At 37.8% G+C, this 22,499-nt stretch overlaps 1 protein-coding gene across 6 annotated transcripts in view; it reads left to right on the top strand.

The window, feature by feature from the left end:
• Window positions 1–21,763, top strand: part of brp (ELKS/RAB6-interacting/CAST family member bruchpilot) — a 74,901-nt gene extending 53,138 nt beyond the window's left edge. For 3 of the 6 annotated variants that reach the window (XM_085479898.1, XM_085479894.1, XM_085479890.1), the window contains 16 exons: window positions 767–1,030; window positions 2,015–2,401; window positions 3,604–3,906; window positions 4,065–4,217; window positions 4,316–4,504; window positions 4,723–4,862; window positions 5,104–7,327; window positions 9,247–9,501; window positions 9,870–10,057; window positions 10,327–10,381; window positions 11,702–12,620; window positions 12,683–13,308; window positions 13,528–13,688; window positions 13,812–13,959; window positions 14,045–14,229; window positions 14,480–21,763. In XM_085479898.1, coding sequence (XP_085336024.1) covers window positions 767–1,030; window positions 2,015–2,401; window positions 3,604–3,906; window positions 4,065–4,217; window positions 4,316–4,504; window positions 4,723–4,862; window positions 5,104–7,327; window positions 9,247–9,501; window positions 9,870–10,057; window positions 10,327–10,381; window positions 11,702–12,620; window positions 12,683–13,308; window positions 13,528–13,688; window positions 13,812–13,959; window positions 14,045–14,229; window positions 14,480–14,558 — 6,276 coding nt within the window. In that variant the 3' untranslated portion in view covers window positions 14,559–21,763. Of the gene's footprint in view, window positions 1–213; window positions 350–766; window positions 1,031–2,014; window positions 2,402–3,603; window positions 3,907–4,064; window positions 4,218–4,315; window positions 4,505–4,722; window positions 4,863–5,103; window positions 7,328–9,246; window positions 9,502–9,869; window positions 10,058–10,326; window positions 10,382–10,681; window positions 11,317–11,701; window positions 12,621–12,682; window positions 13,309–13,527; window positions 13,689–13,811; window positions 13,960–14,044; window positions 14,230–14,479 lie in introns of those variants that run through there. The other 3 variants (XM_085479900.1, XM_085479906.1, XM_085479902.1) reach the window with 3 other exon arrangements.
• Window positions 21,764–22,499: the final 736 nt, after the last annotated feature.

The following is a 22,499-nucleotide window of genomic DNA, read 5'->3' as shown; positions in this document are numbered from 1 at the left end:
ATTAAATATCCTTGATCCTTTCCTTTCACTCTTAATTATTTTATTATTTAATTAATAGATGATATAATTAATTAATTTATTTGACATTATCGTATAATTATATTACATCTGCTTGTATGTGTATATAAGTTGCATTGTAATTTATATATTTGTTCAATCGCGTCACTTGTTATGTCATTATTATTTATCACAATTATATAATCATATTTATTTTACGTATGCTATTTATAGAATCTATTTGCTTTGACACGAGCACCGTATTTATTTTCACATAAGCGTGCCTGTCGTTACGATGATGTCTGAGTATGATTATGTGAATGAAAGAAGACCGACGAAAATACGTTGGCAGGTAGGTGATGACGTGAATTTATGTTAATTAACAATCCCATTGATGTCTCATAGGACTTCATTAGCTACGCAGCGATTAACCGATAACGCGTCGAATTCACATGAAAATTGTCCCTTTAATTTTCTAAATGCAGTATAATCGCGCGATGTACCAATTTATCTTTCCACGTCATTTTATATGTAATAATTATCTATACTAACGTAAAAGAAACGTAACATTTAATATAAAATTTTGTATAACGTTGACATTTGACTTGATCATAGATTAATCTTGTAGAAAAATCAAATTATCAGACGAAAGATTAATATCATTTCTTTACACAAAAGTTAAATTACATTTTTACTCATACTAACAAACCGATTGATAAGAAAAAATAGCATTCCTTGTCTTAAGTACTAAGTCCGTTGTTGACTTTAGATTGAGAATCTGGAGGACCTGCTGAAGGAGAAGGACAATCAAGTCGACATGGCCAGGGCCAGGCTGACGGCAATGCAGGCGCATCATTGCAGTAGCGAGGGTGCACTTAGCAGTCTTGAGGAGGCGATCGGAGATAAAGAGAAGCAAATGGCACAATTACGAGAGCAAAGAGATCGAGCCGAGCAGGAGAAGCAGGAGGAGAGGGAATTGCACGAGAGAGAGCTCGCCGAGTATAAAATGAAGATACATACTTTGGAGTCTGAGGTGAGATTAAGCGGGAAGTTAAACGGGAACGATTTGCAATATATTTTTTGCGAGTTAAATCGTTTGCTCGGAAAAATATAGGTTAAATTAAGATAACGAGAGAAATTGCCGTCATAAATAAATAAAGCCGACGAGAATATTTACAAGATGCGATAAAGATGTAAAATTGTTCTCTAGATTTAGTCAGCTTAATTTTATTTATATAGTATAACTATATAAATACAGTAAATTTTATATCTCTGTTTCACGTTCATATTTAACGTGCTTCATAAATTTTGCAAATTTACAAAATAAGAAAAATATCTAAGAAAGTGATTTACAAAACAATGACTTTTTTCAAATACCGGAACGAGACTAGTCGTTTCTTATCATTTTTTGGATGAATATGAATTCAGTTTCTAAATTGCTCCATCACGTCACAACTTTGAGAAATTTTTAATTAAATTTTTAATTATAGAGCTATTTCCACTAACTTCGTCATATCATACCTACAATATGTGACGTGCTGGAAAAGCTTTATTGCAATTAAAATAAAGTATGTGTTGTTAGGACTTTTAATTCTCAAAAGAAATTAGTAAATCGTCAGTGACCTAATTTTGTAACACAGCTAACTTTCGCAACGCAGCTCATATTTAACCCTGGATATCTTATTAATCATATAGCCGACACCAAAAATTCCTCTTGAGAGTTGAAAGCCCTAATAATATATTTTATTTTGATTGCAATAAAACTTCTCTAGCACATCACATATTGTAGCTATAATATAACAAATTTCGTGAAGAAGCCCTTTTTTGCAACTTTAATAAAAAAATTGTTGAAAAATGCGACGCGATGGAATAATTTGAAAACCAGATTCGTATATTCAGCATCCAAAAACCTATAAAAAACAACGAATCTTGTTGCGATTAATTTTGGTTGTTCACAGTGTTATTACTAACTATAACTATGCAATTGTCATAAACATGTCTACGCGTTTAACGCCAGGTCGAGAAATTGGGCGCCCGATTGGAACGAGCGCAGGCGGAAAAGGACCGGCTGGAGGCGAAGCTCGAAAGCTCGCAATCCGAGCTCGGCAAGAGCAAGGCCGAGCTGGACAAGGCCGCGTCCGAGGTCGGACGCAGCGGCGCGGACTGGGAGGCGGCGAAGCAGCGACTAGCCAGGCTGGAGCTCGAGAACGAGAGGCTGCGACACGATATGGAACGATCGCAGGGATACAGCAGGGGCACGCTGAATTCGTCCCAGGAAATGGATCGTATTCAGGAACGAGCCGACAAATCGGCCACCGAATTAAGAAGAGCCCAGGCGGAGCTGAGGGTCACCCAAGCTGACAGCGAAAGGGCGCGTGCCGAGGCCGCGACCCTGCAAGAGAAGGTAATTATATATTTTTTTTTCTCATTTTATGATCGCGCAATACATTATCTCTTCTTATAACACGCTATATTAATTTTTATATTAAATAAAGATTCGAAATGCGCTGCTAGCAAATGTATTAGATATTGAGAGATATTTTGAACATTTTGCAGCTTTTTCACGAAGGTTGCTAAAGTTTAATCTGTCAAGGTAATGTCTTATACACTAATAGGAATCGTTATTTACGGGAATATGGAAATAACTCTTGTGTCCTAAATCACGAAAGAGACGAAGATGTCTTTCGATCTCGCGACAACCTGAAATATCTCGATTTCTGGCGTCTCTCTAGCGGGAAACGCGCTATTTATACGCCAATTACAGCGCTTATCGATTGATCAGCACAGAAGTAACCTGAACTACTTTGCTGGAGCACTCGTCGCCACACGGCGATCTATTAATGGACGACTAAAGGTCCGCTTTTGGACGACGACTCGGCAGTTCCATTTCGACGAGCACTTTCCTCGAGGATCTGGTCCGTATCGGTAGTCGTGTATTTACAGTCGCTTTTAATCGCGGATCGATTCAAACACGTTCCGTAACATTTATCTCAAAATTCTCCCCCGCTTCGTCTTAGTCTCGATTCTTCGTCCTTTTCCCCGTCGAGCTATCTATATCCTTCAATAGGATCCAATTTCCAATCACGCCTCCGTCCTGCAACCGGCAGCGGAGTAACAATTCCGCCGCTTAAGTGACTGGAAAATTGGTCGCGCGCATTACCATATCAGTCGTTCGGAACATGGAAGGAACACGGCTGAACGGTGTGCTTAAATTCGCATTTGCTTGGCTCGCTGTTGAGCTTCGTCGTGCAATTCTCGCCCGCGAAGACGTCAATAATGACGGGGAATAAAGAGTGTCACAAGAATGTATAACATAAATCTTTGTGACGTGGAAAGTCGGTCTCGTGTTACAAGTAATTTCCTCGTAATTCAGGAAAACCCTCTACCGCCATATAAGCGCATAAAAAAGATATTTCTCAACAATGTTACAAATACGCGTTAATTTTTTCATTAAAACATTTTTCGTAATTTTTTTTACTTATTAAAGATTATTGAAAAAATTTTTAAATTAATTTCTTTTACAGAATGTAAAGCATTTGCTTTCCTGATCGGATTAAATTGATTAGATGTGCGAGGCGAAATTTTCCTTTTCACTTTTTTTTCCAGGTCGAGAAAAGTCAAGGCGAGGTGTACAGGCTCAAGGCCAGGCTGGAGAATGCTCAAGGAGAACAGGAGAGTCTGCGGGAGGAATACGATCGAGCACAGGCGTCCGTGGCTCGTCTTCACGCCGAGAGGGACAAGGCGATCGGCGAGCTCGAAAAATCACAGGAAGAACTCGAACGTACACAGGCTACTCTCGGCAAGGCGCAACTTCAGCAGGATAAGTTACAGAATCTTTTGGATAAAACGCAGAGCGAGGTTGACAAGCTGCAGGAGAAGCTCGACAAGACGCAGACGGAAGTTCGTAGAGTGAGTAATTCCGAGCGAGCGTCTTATTCAAAAATAATGCATTACTTCATGTCAGTTTTCATCCTCTGTATATCAAGAAACTGTTGATACTTTGATTAAATTATGTATATATTTTTTATTTATCGATTTAATTACATAAGACGCAACAATTATTGCAGATGCAAGTGGAGAGAGAGAAACAGAACTACGACTTCGAGAATCTGCAAAGCCAGCTTGATAAGGCATTAGGACAGTCGACAAGAATGCAGAAAGAGCGAGAGGCGATTCAACTCGAGGTCGATCGACTACAGGACAAATACGAGAAGGCTCAAGTGCGTATAATAAGTCAAAAATATCATTAATCATAAGAATGATATATTTGATAAATAGATCGTCAATAATTTAACTCGTGTCACGGTTGTTTTTTCAGATCATAATGCAACGACTACAGAAGGAGAGGGACAGCTTCCAGGAAGAAATGGAGAAAATGCATGAGAGGCTAGAACTGCAAATGAATCAGATTGGCAAAATGCAACGTGAGAAAGAGAATGTGTTGTCGGAACTCGACTTGGTTAAGGAGAGATGGGAGAAGGCGCACAACACTCATCAGAAATTGACGGTGAGAATAATAATGAACTCCTTGTTTTAGAATTCATCATTTTTTATATAATCTCTCAGTCTTTTTATCTATAATATCTTTAAAAAAAATGTATGTATATATGTACATTACATAATAAAGCATGCTTCGCTTAATGGACTAATGTGGGTATTATTTTGTAAAAGTTATGGCGAAAGAGAAAAATAAAATGTCTCTTTTCTTTCTCGGAATTGAAACAGTTGGAACGAGATGACGCTTTGACTGAAATCCAGATCTTGAAAGAGAAACTGGAGAAGGCTCAATATTCCCTGAACAAAGTTCACGAGGAACGGGAGAACACCACGAAGGAATTCGAGAAGATGCTGGAGAAATACGATAGGTAATACATCTAACAAACATCTACATCGGAAGAACTCAATCGTTTTGAGCGTATCCCAACAAGGATGTTACGTTTAGTAAACCTTGGAATAATATTTTAATTAATAATATTATCGTATAAAAAAAAAAAAGAAATAATATATTTCAATAAACTTTACGCATCATTGATTTCGCAAATGTAAAAAAAATCAGATAGATCGTGGAAAAATGCGGAGGCTAAATATCTGACGTCAATGTCGCAGGGGGCAGAGCGAGGTGTACCGTCTGCAGAATCGCATCGACGTGATGGAGGCGGACAAGGACCGACTCGAGCTGGAAACGGAGAAACAACAAATGCTGGCGGCCAAGTCGCGCGAGGAGTCGCGCAAAGCCCAGGAAGAGCTCGCCCGGGTCCAGGAGATGTACGACCGCGCGGCGCTGCAGCTCGGCCGTACCAAGGAGCACGAGGAGAAGTCGAAGGAGAGCATCGATCGGCTTAGCGTCGATCTGGAGATGGTGCGCGAGCGTTACGAGAAGTCGCAGATCGAGCTGCGACGTTTGCAGAACGAGCGGGAGAAGGTGGTGGCCGACAACGAGCGCATCAGCTTCGAGCTGGAGCGCGCGCACTCGCAGCTCAACAAGGCCCAGGCGGCGACGGAGAAGACCCAGGAGGAGCTCGCGCGGATGCAGCTCGAGCTCGAGAAGATGTACGAGAAGCACGATCGTCAACAGGCCGAGGTGAGGAAGGCGCAGGGCGAGGCGGAACGGCTGCGCACCGAGGCGGAGAGCGCTCGGGAGGAGTGCGAGAGGTACGCGACCCGTTTCGGCAAGTACCAGCAGAGCCAGGAGCAGCAGAAGGAAGAGCACGAGTGGGCGAAGCTGGAGGTGGAGCGGCTGCGTGACCGTCTGGAGAAGGCCCTGGCGGAGCTCGAGCGCGCGCGGAAGGCCGAGCAGGACGCCTCGAGGCTGCGCGCCGATCTGGAGCGTGCGGAGGGCGTGCGAGGTAAATACCAGTACGAGCAGGAGAAGTGGCAGAGCGAGGGTAGTAGGCTACAACAGGAGGTGGACAAGCTGCGCGAGCGGCTGGAGGGCCGCGAGGCCGACCTGAAGAGAACGCAGTCGAGCAACGCCGAGCTCGAGGCGAAGCTGCACGAGTCGCAGCTTCAGCTCGAGCGGGCGCGCGACGAAACCGGCAAGGCTTCGGCGCAGCAGGAGCGTAATCGCTCGGAGATCGAGCGGGCGAGGATCGAAGCCGAGAAGATCCGCGACCGGCACGATAAGATCAAAACGCGAGCGGAGGCACTCGAGGCGGACAACGAGAAGCTACGGGTTGAGATCATACGGCTGGAGCGGCTGATGCAGACCGAGGGTAAGACGAGGTCGGAGAGCGCGAGCATCGAGGTGGAACGTCTACGTGCCAGCCTGGACAAGGCTATCGTGGCGCGCGATCAAGTCGAGTTAGAGGCCGGTAGACTCGCGAAGGAACTTGAGAAGGCGCATCTGCAGACTACCAAGTATCAGGAAGCCGCCGAAGCTGCGAAGAAGGAGCTCGAGCGTCTCGCCGCGGACGTTCAGCTGTTGCGGGATGAACGCGAGGCGTTGCGTCAAGAATTGCGTCGGGTGCAGCAGCAACAGCAGCAGCAACAGCAGCAACAGCAGATCGCCGGAGGCGAAGAGGTTGCCCGAATGCAGTACGAGTTGCAGCTGGCGCAGCGCGAACGCGACAAGATGGCGGCGATTCTGGAGAACCGGGAAAAGCACGCGGAGAAGATGAAGGAGAAGCTAGAGGCGGACTCGAAGCAGCTGCAGGTTGAGCGCGATCAGTTGGTGATACAGCTGGAGAAGTCGCAGGAGATGTTGCTGAACTTCCAGCAGGAGTTGAGCGCGAACGAGGCCGAGCTCGAGCGTCAGCGCGAGGAGGTCCGTCGTCTTCAGCAACGGGCCCACGCGCAGACGCCCGATCGCGCCGCCAAGGATGCGCTCGACGCACAGATGCGCGAGGTACAGCGGCTGCAGCAACAAGTGCAGAACGTTCAGCAGGCGCAGCAGAAGGAACGACAGCGTGCCGAACAGGCGGAGAAGCGGGTCCAGGAGCTGCAGAAGCAGTTGACGTCTCGCGGACCTGAAACGGCCCAGACCGACGTCGCTCAGCTGGAACAGTGGAGAAAACTCTGCGAGACGGAACGTCAACGAGCTGACACGGCTGAGCGCGAGGCTGGCGACCTGCAGAAGCGGATACAGACGACGGAGCGGCAGCTGCACGCGCATCAGCAGCAGATCCAACAGATGCAGGTCACCATGCAGCAGCAGCAACAGCAGCTCCAGCAACAGCAACAGCTGCCGCCTTCGCAGCAGAACGGCCAGGAGGTTGCCAGGATGAAGAGGGAGCTAGAACGCGCGCACGAGGAGGTTAAGCAGGCGACAGTGGAACGCGATCGGTTCCAGGAGCAGCTCGAGGTGCTCTGTAGGGAACTGGAGAAGAACCAGGTTAGCGGCCGCGGTGCCGATCTCACGCCGCGCTCGCTCGCGCTGCTGACGACAGTCCGCATCTCACTCGCCATTCACACCATCACCATAAGCACCATCATCATCTCCATCAGTACCTCAACCACTATCCCGCGCATTCTGTAAAAAAAAAAAAAAAAAAAAAAAAGATCACTCCGATGCACTTCGAGTCGAAAAAGAGCGGAGAGAAAAAAAAATACACGTCTCGCCTCTTCTCTCTTTTCTTCCTTCTCTTCTTCTCCGAAGACAGACGCGGCCGATGGACTCTCACACACGACGGAAAAGATATATTTATATATATATAAAACAAAGAAATATATATGTGTGTAAATATATGAGTAATTCGTGTGTATGTATGAGAAGCAACCGGATGTATGCTGCATTATTCGCGCGCACATCTCTCTTATCTTACGTCTTACGTTATTGACGACGACGTCGCAGCACAGCGCAACGTCCCTTAGCTAAGGAGTTCGTCAATCCTTATTCCGATATAATAATTTTTCCCTTCTTTGATTTCCCTCTCTTCTCGGCGAGAACCTTCCTTTCTTCCAAGCACCGCTATTTGTCGCTCATTGCTATCGAAATATGTTCGAAATTTTCATTGTTATGATTATATTATCCTCTTTGTTGTTACATTGTTATTGTTATTGTCATTATATTCTCTTGGCATTAATACATTATTATTATTATTATTATTATTATTATTATTATTATTATTATCGTTATGGTTGTATTTTTGATTGCCTACATCGGCACCGTAATTATTATTATTATACGTTAAGAGAGCGAGCGCATAAGAAAATAAAAAATAGATGATGAAAATTTTATAAGAAAAAATTGATAAGATTGAATGAAAAAAATTTAAGTAATCAATAACTTATCCGCTCGCTTTTTCAATTATTATTGTTACTAAGTATATCTAATCGTATTATTATTACTGCTGCGTTTATGTCGCGTATTAAATATGACAGCAAAAAGTAATCGTGAATACTTTTTTGTTGGATAGCATGCGCTGCATCGATGAGATGAGGAAATACAGCTTCACTCTCGAGATTTTTTTCGTCAAATTCTTAAATTTTCGTATATACATATTTTTTATGTAAGAATAAACGTCTCGAGGTCAACTATATTTATGGTATTTTAAAATGAACTAATTTTATAAATAAACGATATCCTCTTCTCATTCTGATTGGTGCACACCTTGGGCAATTTTGCTCTCTCTTATGTACATATATTTCTCATCGTAGATATATACGTTGTTTTGTATTCGCCACGTTCTTTATCACGATATATCTCTCTTTGTATGTATATACATCTTGCCGTAATCATTAGACATGGAAGAGTGTTTGTGTGATGTCGCGTTTGATTCGTTTTATTATTATTATTATTATTATCATTGTTGTTGTCGTTATTATTATTATTATTATTATAATTCACGTATTATGCATTCATAATTTTGTCACATGGATCAGTTGGTCGGTAAAGCGCAACACTTTCGATTTTCCCCCAAAATTTACTCTCTTTTCTCACATCTTTACCATAAAATCTGATATTCAAATCACTTGAGAGGATTGAAGCACCGATCAATTTTCAATCTGCGAAAGTGGGAAGATCGGGGGTTGGCGTATAGTATTTTGCGATCTAATTGCACTTTGGAAATTGAAATTTACACGTAAAGGAGATAAGGAAAGCACGTTGAACCAAAGCGCAAGTAGATGGTCGTCGATTTTGCATTTTGGAATGGTCATTATCATAGCTCTTACAACGCACTTATCAGCTTCTCTTTTTCTCTTTGTCTCGCAGTTGATTTTTAATTAATTAAAAGAAAAAAAAGAAAAATAAAACGTGCATGCGACAAAAGTGCGAGGAGTCCGCTACAGTCAATCTCTTCCTAAATGCAGGTGGACTTGCACGAGGCGAACAAGAAACTCCAAGCTGGCGCCGCGAAAGCTGGCGTCGATACTATGCAACTGAAACAACTGGAGGATCAAAGACGACAAGTGGAAGAGCAGAGAAGACAGATAGAGGACCGGGCGAAGTCTATAGATCAGAAAGCTAGAGCAACGGAGGAGAAGGAAAGGACGCTCCAAAGTCTCGATCAGGATCTGAAGAAGAGAAAGGCGAGAATGGACCAACTGGAACAACAACTTCAGAAGGTGATTGCATTCTGGTTGTTGTTACCGCGTTCTAATTCCAGTTGTAGTTATATAGTTATCTTAACAATATATCATCTCGAATAAAATTTTGGAAAATTTGCAAAAGCTAATGACAATAAAAGAGCACAAAGACATAATTTAATAATTTAAATTTTATATAATTACAGGATGTTTTATATTTCAGATTTGAGAAAATATGGTATTCAAGTGTTAATAAGTGTTCAAATGCATTGTTATTAAAATATATAAAATTATTACTATATATATAATAATGTAGATTTTTCGTAAAATCTAATGAGAAATTTCTTCTTAATTCTTATTGTTAGACAATTTCTCTCTAACAAATAAGTGTGCTTTAACGTACACAGAGTGGTGGAGCGCCGGACAAGAGATTAGCGGAAATGCAAAAAGCTCTCGAAATTGCCGAGAAGGAGATGGAAAAGGCGAAGGAAGAATCGAGCAGGAGCTCTGCCGAAACCGAAAGGTTACTGCAGCTCGTGCAGATGACTCAGGAGGAACAAAACTCCAAGGAGAAACAGATCAGAGATCTTCAAGAGTGAGTACCATCTAAAATATAATAATAAACGATAATTATTTTTTTATGATTTAGTCATATTTTACTTTTATACATATATTGCAAATAAATAAATAAATAAATACATATATTGCAAACATAAAATAATTGTATTTTAAATATGTACAATTTTATAATTTTTTCATTCAAATATATTTATCGATTTAAATGATATATATCTCGAGAGATAAAAAATAATGTAATGTTATTAATGATCCACGTTATTAATGATCTCGATTTTTTTATCGCAGTGCACTCAAAACCGCACAAGCCAAGTTAAAACAAGCTACAGCTGCACAGCAAGAGGTCAGTATTGCTTCACATTTATTTTTTCCATAATATACGATCAGAAATGATATAAAAATTAATTAACTTATGTATTAACATATTCTCTTCTTCCATCTACTAATCTACTAATTATTTGTCTTTCCTCATTTTTCATGCTGCTTTCGGATACATACACGACAATCGCACACGCTTTTTGTATGCTCATCGCTGCTTATTTCTTATGCGTATCTCTATTCGGCTTTCCTTCGATATTAACAATACACAATAAACAAAACAAAATAAAAATGTACTGCGTCTTTGAAAAAATGGTGAACGCAGGCGGGACCCGCCGGTTTCCTAAAAAGCTTGTTCTAAGGTCGATTTTTGTTGGAGACGCCTTCTCCTCCGTTCTTTTTAGTACAATTTGCATATTATTAAGCAAGACTATACGAGTATAGATATACGAGAGACTTAAACGAAGGATCGACGTAGATCCGCCGATGGACAAAATCCACGTCGAGACATAATAATTATTTTACGTAAAATGCTGCGACCATTGTTAACGTATTTAATAATTATAGCGAAAGGATAATAACGATAATAACACAACAATAACTTGACATATAAATATATAAATATAAATATTGAAAATATAAATATTAAAGATATAAATATAAATACAAATATAAATATATATACGCAGAGGATAAATTATAAATATAAATATTAAAACGAGATGACGCGAGAGAGAAGACGACAACGGCAACAATAACGTTAATTAATTATTATTATTATATCGAAGAAAGACCGAAGTATATAAATACACATATGCGTACACACAAGAAATACGGATACACGCGCATCTACCTGTATATACAAATATTATTATCTACACGGCCGCGAAAAAATATACGTATGTAGATGTATATATGTATGCACACACGTAAATATAAATATATAAATACGAGTTTAAATTAATATTCGAGAGAGAAAGAGAAAGAGAGGAAAAATAATCAGGTGGCAAACGGCAGACGCGAAGAAAAAGAAGAAACCAACGAAAAAAAAAGATAATGAATAATAATTAAAATATATCGAGACGCGCAAGATAAACAGATTGATGACAAGGATCGAGGATTTATCTTGAAATTATTTGAAGACGCAGACTTCTGCATCCTTCGATGCATAGACACACACCACATATATAATATACACAAAAGCCTGAATTCAAATACTACGCATTCACCTTTCTCTATTACCTCCTGTGTGTGTCCTTATTCTTTATTTTCGTTATCTCCATCCCGTATATTTCGTCATTTTGCCAACAAACGTTCGCTTCGGCACACATATACCGCACGCTAGTCCCAGGATAACAAGGATGAGTCCTCCTCTTGGAGAGAAGCACTAGAGACGAAGGATCATACCATATCCAAATTAGAAAGGAGAATAGAGAGCCTCCAAATGGATTACGACAGATGCAAGGATCTGTTGAACGACGCGAGCAATCATGATTCCTGGAAGAAAGAGGTGGAGGAGAAGAATCAACGTATCGTCCAGCTGGAACAGCAGCTAAAATGCTGCGAGAACCTGAAGGATAATAGAATGAGCAAAAACGTCGAAACGCAGACGAAAGCGTACAAGAATTTTTGCAATCCGGATATGAAGAATCGGCGAATCGTCGCGCTGAAGCGGCAGGTGATAGCCTTGAGCAATTCCTTGAAAAATCACGCCAAGAAACCGACAGAATCCTCCGAGAAGGATAACGATGACAGAACGAATGAGAAAGCTGAGGAAACCTGGAAGCAGGAAATGGAGATGAAGAATCGACGTATCGTCGAGCTCGAGCAGGAAATGACGTTGCTGGAAAATCTACTGCGAGAGAACGTGGATGTGCAGGTGCTACGCGATCTCGAGAAGATGATGGACGGAAAGTCCAGACGGATCGAAGAGTTGGAGGACGCCGTAAAGGAGCTCGAGGGCTTTCTCAAGGAGGACATGAAGGAGATACGTGATCTGCGTTATCAGATGTCGCTCGATAAAGAGCGCACTGTGGCGCTGGAAAGGTGCGTTCAGAAGTACGGTCTCACAAACTCGGGGATCGACAAAACGAGGATCATAGAGCTGGAGGAGATGGTGACGAGTCTGGAAGAGTACGTCAGAGAACACGACGTCGACGGTCTTAAACGGAAGCTGCAGGATCGGGAATGCAGGATCGATCAGTTGGAGAATCAGATCGTCGACCTGAATAAAAAGCTGTCGAGATTCGAGGAAACTCAATCGAGTAAGTATACAAATTTTTGCATTTTTTTTCAATTTTGAACTACGTTATTTTTTATTCCTTAGTCGGAGATGTATTGAAAGAAAGTAACGATAGAGCGACCTGGGAGCTGGAAGAAAAAGAACAAAGGATGAAGAATACGGCGCACAGTATTTCTAAAGAAAATAAAATAATCCGAGAATGCGAGCTGCAGATTGTCGAGCAGCAGGATGAGAATCTAAAAATGGAGCTGCGAGAGAAAGAACGAAAGATGAAGGAAATGGGATACGATATTTCGGAGAAGGATAACAGGATACAGAGATACGAGCAGCAGATCGTCGAGCAACAAAACAAGCTTTTGAAAATGGAGAAAGAAATGGCCGAGTTGGAAAAGGAATTGTACACGGTAGAAGACATCGATGTATTAAAGGAAGCGATCAGGATAAAAAACGAGAGAGTGGAAGAGCTGGAGATGGAGGTCAATTCTTTGGAGACTTCGCTCGGCGAGAGGATCGACGTCGCGATCGAAGAACTGATTGCCGTTCTGAAAGAGAAGGAGGAGATAGAAGTTCGACTGAAGGACGATCTCGAGGACAAAGAGCGCAAGACAGAGGAGTTGGACGCGGCTCTTCGCCAGAGCATCGCAATTACGGACGAGACTGAGAGGAAATTCAAACACGAGAAGAAGCTTAGGAAAGAGGCAGATCAAAGAGTGAGTTGAAAACTTTTATACAATACATTCAGTTTCTTTACATTTTTTAGACACACGAGTTTGAAAACAAAGTATAATAAAACATCATTTCAAATCAAATGTATTTATCTCTTAGAAGATATTAATAATATAAATAATAATTTATTTTTTAATTTCTAATTAATTTCTTAGAGTGTGACGCAATCGTAGAATGTTTCCCAAAAATTGTTTGTCGTTTAGGTCGACGATTTGGAGAAGAAGATTGCTGTTATGCATGCTGCCTCGGCCATGAAATGCATCACGTGTAAACCGCTCCTTTATAAAATATTCACAACCGAAGAGAAACTTCTACAGTCGAATCAAGAAAAGACCGGTCAACTGCAAGAGCTACATCACACAAAGTACGTTTTCTTTTTTTTTAATTAATTTAGGCCAACAGTTTGGTCTCGAATGCACTTTGTATTAGTTAAATATAATAATACATTTTTAATTATTTGTTTTATTATTGTCTGTTTATATTGCAGGCGCGAAGCTTTAAAACTTGCCCTTTCTGAGAAGGACGCTCATTTAGCTCTGCTGGAACATTCAGGTATTAAGACTCCGTCGCAAGCGAATCAGGCGGAGAAACTAAAAGCTGATAAGAAGATACTACTCGATAGATTAAGGAAAGAGGTGATTTGGAAAATCTAATTCTTCATGTTCATAATATTGTTTATATTAATCGTGGATAATATTAATCATTAATTAATATTTTTAGGATGAAAAAAGTATCAATTTGGAAACAATACCGCAATTAATTGAGAAAATACCTGACAACAATGATAACAATAATAATAGTAATTCCTTTGACGATCATCCTAGCAAAATCAATTCACCCAGATCAGCTATTATGAATGGCCACAGCTCACCGATATCAGTACCTACTACAAGTTGCGAGCAATCGTAAGTTGACAGTAATTTTCTTTTTAATTGAAAGATTCCTGATAAGATATAATTAAATATAAAATCAATAAGTAAGTTTTAATGAAAGTTTCTTGAAAGGAAAAGCGTATGAGGATAATATTTTGAATTTTATTCTAATATTTATGATACGAGATTATTATTTTTATATCATTTACAAAAATTGTTATATATAGTTTTTCAAATATTTATATTGATATTTAGTTGATGAAAGAACCGCGACATTTTGCAGAACGAAGGCGTCGATGGTGCTTGACATGACAGACGGGAAAGATCAGTCGCCTACTCAGGATCAACAGGATGCCAGATAAGTACTCGAGGCCTCTTCTACGGTATTTCCAAGTATCGGTCTCTTCGTTACCTCGATGTTGTCATACGCACACGCATTCGCGAAAGTAGAGACAGTCTATAGAGCATCTTTAGAAAACATAGCGGAAAAGAAACCGAAACGAACAACAACTACACACCCTTCAACAGCAAAACTACAATATACCATCTAAATAACAACTACAGCAACAGTCAACACGCCTGCCTGTATATTGCATCATTACTCATCATGAATCTATTCTTATCATCATCATCGTCTCATCATCGTCATCTTCTTTGTCATAATTCATCATTAATCGACATATCATCATCCATGTGGCACATCGTCCTTGAAGGAGTTGGCAAGATCAAGAAGTCAGAAGCTTCTTCACAAACTGTTGGTAATTAAAATTAATAACATTCAATGATTTACAATGGATAAAATACGATAATAACAGATGACGTACGATGATTTTGGATGGATTTGCTCGAAGATGTGTTATAAGCGTTTATCTTCTCCCTCTTCAACAGCTTCAGCGATGTCTAGATCGTCGTAGACGTCATAATTTATTATTGTTGCAATAATGTATTAAAACATACGTATTTGTGCGACTTGTTGTTTATTATATAATTCTTTGCAGCGTAACGTATAATATCGTTAAAAAATTGACGATTTGTTAGAAGAGTTTGTTTCATATTTATTTCTCCGCTATTCTTTTATAATTCTAAGTAGATATATAATTGAATTAGGACGCTGCAAAGAAATAGATTAGATTGACGATTGAAAGAAACAATAAAAAATTCGCATAAATTACGATTCAATTTTTTTGATTTTGATATTTAAAGTATTCAAATATTTATTAGATACATAAGAAGGTTAAAAATTGTGAAACAGATATATGAGTTTATATATCTATCGGCATTTGTTGGTAAATAAAATTACATTTTTTCTTTAATTACTTTGATCCTAGAAAAACATTAAAAGAAAGTTAATAAGAATTTATATCATATTGTGCATTCCTAATTAGAAATTAGCATTCATTATAATTATTTTATATATATTCTTTCCATTTTTATTTATTTCTCTTAATTTTTTTGTGAATTAATTAGAAAATAATTAATTTTAGAACCTTACCTTTTCATTCTTAATACTTTTAATATTCATAATTTTAAAAGTTTTCAATTTAAAAGATCAAACATTTTTTAAAATATATTTTTCAATACATTATCTAGAATGTTGCATTATAAATATTGCAACTGGTTCGTTAATCGCAAAAAAGTGAAAATATAGAAAAAGATATGCCGCTGTAAATATTACTGCGATCTACAGAATCGAAATGCGTTTCGCAAATGATCGTGAGGAGCCAAGAGAACGTGGCCGAGGCACTAAAAAAGTCTGTTGTAAATACTATTTACGTTTCTTCTTTCACCTGTGCGATTGTTCCGGTCGTCGAGAATTCCTCTTTGAACCTTCACTTTTAAAGATCTATATCCGTTTCCAGGATGCACCGCTGTAGCATATATAAATATATCTCGTGTACATGCATATCTGACTGAACGAAATTTGCATGTACTTGAGACTGTTTCAGAGAGTGTACGATTATTATATATGTATATATGTATCGTACGAGGACAGCAGATCGTAATAAGATATCGCAGAAAATGATTCATATTCTAAATCTCGATTTTGGATAATCCGTCAAAAGAATTGACAGAAATTTACAATAATAAAAATGTAAATTATCTAATAACGAAAGCTACTCCTCTATATTACATTAAATTACAACAGGATATATGTATGTTTTCGTAAATTGTAATAAATTTGCGACAAGTACATTTAAGGAGTAATGTATCTGTAACGACGACATAATTGAATATGAACGATGCGATATTTTATAACGTATTCTTTCTTCTCCTTATACGAGTAATCGATTGATTACCGTCGAAACTTGACACGCAAGATGTTTAAGGAAATGTTTAAGGACAAACTGGCGAGCGATCTGAAATGATGCAACGTCCGAAATGCAATTAAGGTACCACGGCAAGCGCGTTGCAACATTTTCGAGTATCGAATAAATAGTTGTCCTTTTTGTGGAAACTCTAAAGCGATAATGTAATCGCATAATAGAGATGACTGATGAACGAAGAGAAATTTCGCCGGATGACACGTTCCACGTTCGATCTCGCTCGTCGATTAGTATCGTCGCGTCTGCCATTGCGGTGAGTTAATTGCGAAATGTTGAAAGTGTAAAATTTTATCGTTAATACTTGAGGATACCTCTTGTGTGAATTCCGCGGGTATACGATAGCACTTCTCTCGTTGCTATTTTACCCATTTCCCGTTTCATTCGTTTAACTCCGACGCCTCTTCGCATCTCGACGAAATGTCTACGAACCACTATAGATCCAAAAAAAAAAAAAAGAAAAAGACTTATTAACTCGACTCTAATATATTTAAACGTTAGGACAACTATAAGCTGGAATCAAAGTGCGTGTTGTGCGCGGCGTGGATATTTATTGGAGCGAAGTGTCACGAGCTGTAAAATATCCCAAAAAATTTATTTTATCAATAATTCAAATCAATAATTATGAAAAGATGTATCGATTTCTCATCATATTTTATTAATAATGATATTTAATTTTTAAATGCCTAATTTTTTTAAATTAATTTAATTTATATTTTCTAAAAATATATAATTACTATAATAATATATAAATAATAATATTTATTGTGACACTTGGCTGCAATTTATATCCGATGGCATACGTCGCCGCGAATGAAACTACTTCCTCTCTTACTTCCGACCTCTAATCTCAAATAGATACACGTACAGATGAAATAATCTCAATATCATTAGAGCAATGAGGAAAATAAAGTAAGAATCACGTGAAAGAAATATATTTACGTTAAATTTGTGAATATTCTACAAGAGAATCAAAGATACAGACAATCTAATAATTGACATATTATTAATAATATATTGCTTGGACCATCTAAATATTATTTATCTGGAATTTTTTATATTTTTATATAAAAATGTTAGACACATATAGTAAAATTTTATTAGTGGCATATGCGAGGCATTATTGAAGAGTTAATTTTTACAAATAAGGTAGCGCTGTCGTTGTTTAATTTTTGCTACCTCCAACTGTTCACGTTTTGTAATTTTCGAATTGAATTGCGGTTATTGCTGACGTAAAAAATGAAGAGCATAATACGATTGTTAATATCTTTTTCGCAACAAACGAAACAAGAGATCGAAGGTGAGGTGGAGAGGAAGGAAGACGGGAGAGTAATAAAAAGAAACAATTAGTTAATGTGTGCCACCGTCATATCAAGCCTATATCATCGTGTTACATCATATATAGCTAAGCAAAAAATTAATATTATCGTTAATTGACACAATTGTTAACACGGAATGACTGTTTAATGCATGAATGTGTTACGTGCGCGTGATGAATCTCCATTTTTTTTTAAACTAAAGACACTTTATTTTTTTTTAAAGCAAAATTGTCTCTTAACAAATTACAATATAATTCCAAATATTTATCTCACTTTTACGATTGTGTATATCGAATATTTTTCAAATTTTTCAGTTTTATTTAATTTCGACCAGTCTAGTAATCGTCTAGTTTTAATCGTTAATTCTGTATGATTTAATTTGATGGTAATTTGAAAGAATTTTGCAATTTACGTTTCGCAAAAAACCGCGGTGAATGCGTGAATGATTGTATATGCATACGAACGAATGAATGACAGACACAGACAAAGTATCAGATCGAATTTCTTGTTGACTTATTAGATTCTATACTAACGTAATATAATATAATAGCAATCTATTATCCGGTCACACACGCTCCACGTTTCTTTCGATACAGTCGATGTCGTAGAACTTTTGTCGTCCGCATCCAAAGGATGAAAAGAGCAGAGGGTGAGAGAAAGAACGAGAGGGAGGATGCGATTGAATTTTCGCAACAGATCGCGCCTAAAATCGTTAGAAGCGTAATAAGCGGTAGCGTAATAAGCACTCGTTAAACTTTAGGCCCGATTTTACTTAGCAACAATCGTCGTCGCTTGATTCTCTCGTCCACAATCTAGAGACATCGCGCTGTCATTTCCGTCAACGAATTATATACCTGTAAATAAAATGTGATTTGTTCGGAGAAACGCGTTTATGTTAAATATTAATAATAATTGATAACTTACTTTTCTCTAGAATATGCTCTCTCACGCCTAAAATCGTTTTCCAAAAAACAATCACTCGAGAAGATATACTGAACCGCGTAAATCACGATAGATCTTTCGCTGTGTGACTCATCTCCATCGACAATTATCGAGATCCTCCTCCCCTCGAGCCTCACCGTTTTTACGGCACTCAAGGTGATCCTAAAGCGAGACTGCAAAGTGAGACGAGAGTGAGAGGTCGAGTGAAAGAGAGCGAAAGAAAAGCGGTCTTGACATTATTTTTTGACTCGTGATTGTTAAGTGTCCACGATAAGAAAATACTTAAAAAAAAAAAATACGATTTTTATGTGAATATTGTAAAGAAAACCGTACCGGCGTTATCGCAATCCTTATTGGATGCTGCTTCGAGATGAAACAAAATTTCGGAACACAGCATAAATAAAGAGAAATTGAGATTCTACGTGATAAATCAAAAGAAAATTATCAAAATGTTTAATTTTTTTTTTTTTAATTATATTTATAACTATTGTCGAAGCTTTTTTCAGTTTTATATTTTTTTATTATTTCCATGATGCCTCTGGAATTAACATCGTTTTACATTGAAAGTAGATTTTCCTCACTGACCGAGAGTAATCAGCATCAGCATCCAACGCATCCGATAAGGCTCGACATCGGTACGACATGGTTCCAAGCCACTCCTTTTCTATTCTCCAATTTCTACGTGTTTAATCGCTAAGTGAACAATTAATAAGAAATTTAACGAAGAAGAAACGCGCGAGGGAGAACGCTTCGATTATATAAATTATTGTGTAACGTTTATCGTTAATAATCTCGAAGAAAAGTCGACGCAATACAACTTTCGATCGCGTGTATATATCTAAGCGAATGATAATAATGTGTAACAAGTGCGCGTTAAGCAGAGAGTGAGAGAGAGGGAGAGAAAGAGATCAAGAATACGAGTGAGATAGATCCTGTTTCGCCTAGTCCTTGCGACGCTTTAATTAATTAAGCGTCGCGTATATCTGGAGCGAGTGTTTTGCGCTTAATCCGCCGAAAATCGCCGAAAATCGCCCTAAGAAGTTACTCTCGCGTTCATTTTTTTCATGTTTTCTTTCTTCGCAATTCGGTGATTTCCGGCCACGGGCAGAAGAGTTGATGATTATAAACAAGAGAGAGAGAGAGAGAGAGAGAGAGAAAGGAATTATGGTAAAGAGTGCGACGAAGTTAAAAATAAGATTTATCGAAGTAAGTTAAGAAATAAGCTAATTAAAGTAACAGTTTATTAAAGTACATTGTTGCAACTGCCATGCTGTGTGCCATTATATAACGAGTCACGTTTGTCGTAAAAAGCAAAAAGAACAAAAAAAAAAAGATGAGAAAGATGAAGCGAAATACTTGTGTGCGCGTTCTCGTCTGAAACTCTTTTTTTAGTTACACCGCTTCGAAAATCCTGGATTTACATCGTCGTCCTCGCGCTAAATTTCTCTTGATGTCACACATTTATCATACAATTTCTCGAAATTAATTACAATTTTAATAAATAATAATATATAAGTACCAAAAGAAGTAATAGAGTTTAAGTAACGAGGAAAAACGGAGCTTTTGTAATACATATATCAATTTAGCTTTGCAGATATAATTTTACAAAATATAAAAAATACAGGAAAGACTAAAAGACATATATTGAAGGACGAGGGTGTAAAATCCCGGCAGCAGATATCGCGAACGAATTCGCTCGAACTCGCGATATTTGCGTGCATCTACTTGCGCGAATTGACGTGCATTAGATAACATTTAATTAATAAGTATCGTAATTAAATGTACGTCAATACGTACGCAGGCACGTGCACGATACGCTTCGCACTTTTGCGTTCTTCTTCACGGTCCATGAACGAAAGAAGTCCTGAAATGACATTTAAGACGGAAGTTGCTGCGACGATCCGTTTCTACGATGGCGGAAAAACGATCGCCGACGAAAGCAAGAATTTTGCTTTAAAAAATGCATCCTGCGAACATCCCTCCTCGGGATACAAATATTTTGATTGACGTGACGATTACGATAAATCGTTGAATCGCATATTTTCTCTTGTATAGATATAAATAAATATTATATATACGTACATATATATAACATACATATAATATCTGTTAATAAATAATAATTTATTGCGCGCGCTATAGAAAGTCGTTTCGTTATTGCATCGTGTTGTGTAGAAAATTTATCGATGTTGTTATTATATAATAGTTATCTTCTTTTGATAATCGATAGTTTTATGTAATTGTCTCGTCCGTCGTTCTTAATATAAATTCGCAGGATACTGATATCTTATAGTGCAAGTAAGTATCCAATGAGATGCTGTTTTATCATTTTTACAGTTCGTTTATTTTGTTTGTTAAATTATCTCATGTTTTGAAAAAATTTAATATAAATTGTTGGTATACATATTTGATAAGATATATTTAAGATATATATATTTTTTTAAATGTAAATTTTGAAATTTGCATCTTGATATACATATGAAATGTTTTATTTTTAAATAAATTTAAATTTATATATATAAATTAGAGAAAATGTATATATTTTACAGATTATAGAGAATATTAATTTTATTGTTACAATGCACAAATGCAGATGATTAAAAATATAAAGATATTTTGTGTCTCGCAAATTTTCATGAATTAATGTGGCAATTCGTGAATGACCACGTAGCAACGGATCATCATAACAACACGAGCCGATTTCGTGTAACGCGATGTCTTACAATAGCGAGTATAATCCACTCTCGCTCTTAGTTGACGATCGTTGGTTTGAGGAAAAAAAGAAAGGATTACTAGTAAACCATGCGAGTAAACCAAATGAGATGACGTCGACCCATCATAGATTCAAGCACAATAAGGACTAGTAGGGCCAGGCACAATAAAATTCGGCCGTCACGTTGTAGGCAGCGATCTGTTAGAGCGGACAAGTCGTATAAGTATCTATATATAGCGAGACTATTAAATAAACACATATTGTCTATTGTCCGACGAGTGTATTTATTGTTGACGCTGATCGTTCCCTTCTGCAAGCCTCTGAGCAATCCGATACTGAATTAAATAAATATCTCACAGAGGAAAGACAAATCTTTACTTTATTAATGTTCCTCAGTGTTTTTTATTCCTGAAAAAATCTATTTAGGTTTTATACCATGTATTATATACTATATATACAATATATAATATGCATTATTATACACATATATAATCCATAAAATTTATATAAACTATAGAACAACATAAGCGCACGCTATTTCTCAATTTTATATTAAAAATATTGATAGGTACTTAAACAAAATAATAAAAAGTTTATTGACACTTCGTTAATCTTATATGACAGAAATAAGCTGATTAAAACATTAATAAACTAATTAAATTTTAAAATAATAATACCTGTTAAATTAAAATAATATGTTTTAAACAAAATATAATTATTGAAACTCGGATAATATTTTTTGACAGAAATCAGCACTGATAAATTGTAATTTTTTTAAATTAAAAACTCGTTTATTTATTAAAAAAAATTTCCTAATTAATATTATTTCAATACATGCATATAAATACATTAATTAATTATGCAATGCATAAAAATTCAATATTTAAATCTTTAATAGAAAATGCTAAAAAAAAATGTATACTCCCCACGTCCATCACGGTGCGCGTCTCACGCGATACTGATTTTCATTGCGAGCTATCGCGAGTGCGAGACTGATGATCACGTGAT

Source organism: Nylanderia fulva, unplaced genomic scaffold (assembly GCF_048542155.1).
Source record: "Nylanderia fulva isolate GAGA-0341 unplaced genomic scaffold, ASM4854215v1 Scaffold1, whole genome shotgun sequence".
Lineage (NCBI taxonomy): Eukaryota > Metazoa > Arthropoda > Insecta > Hymenoptera > Formicidae > Nylanderia > Nylanderia fulva.
Note: the sequence above shows the minus strand (reverse complement) of the source record. Positions and strands in the feature narration are given on the sequence as shown.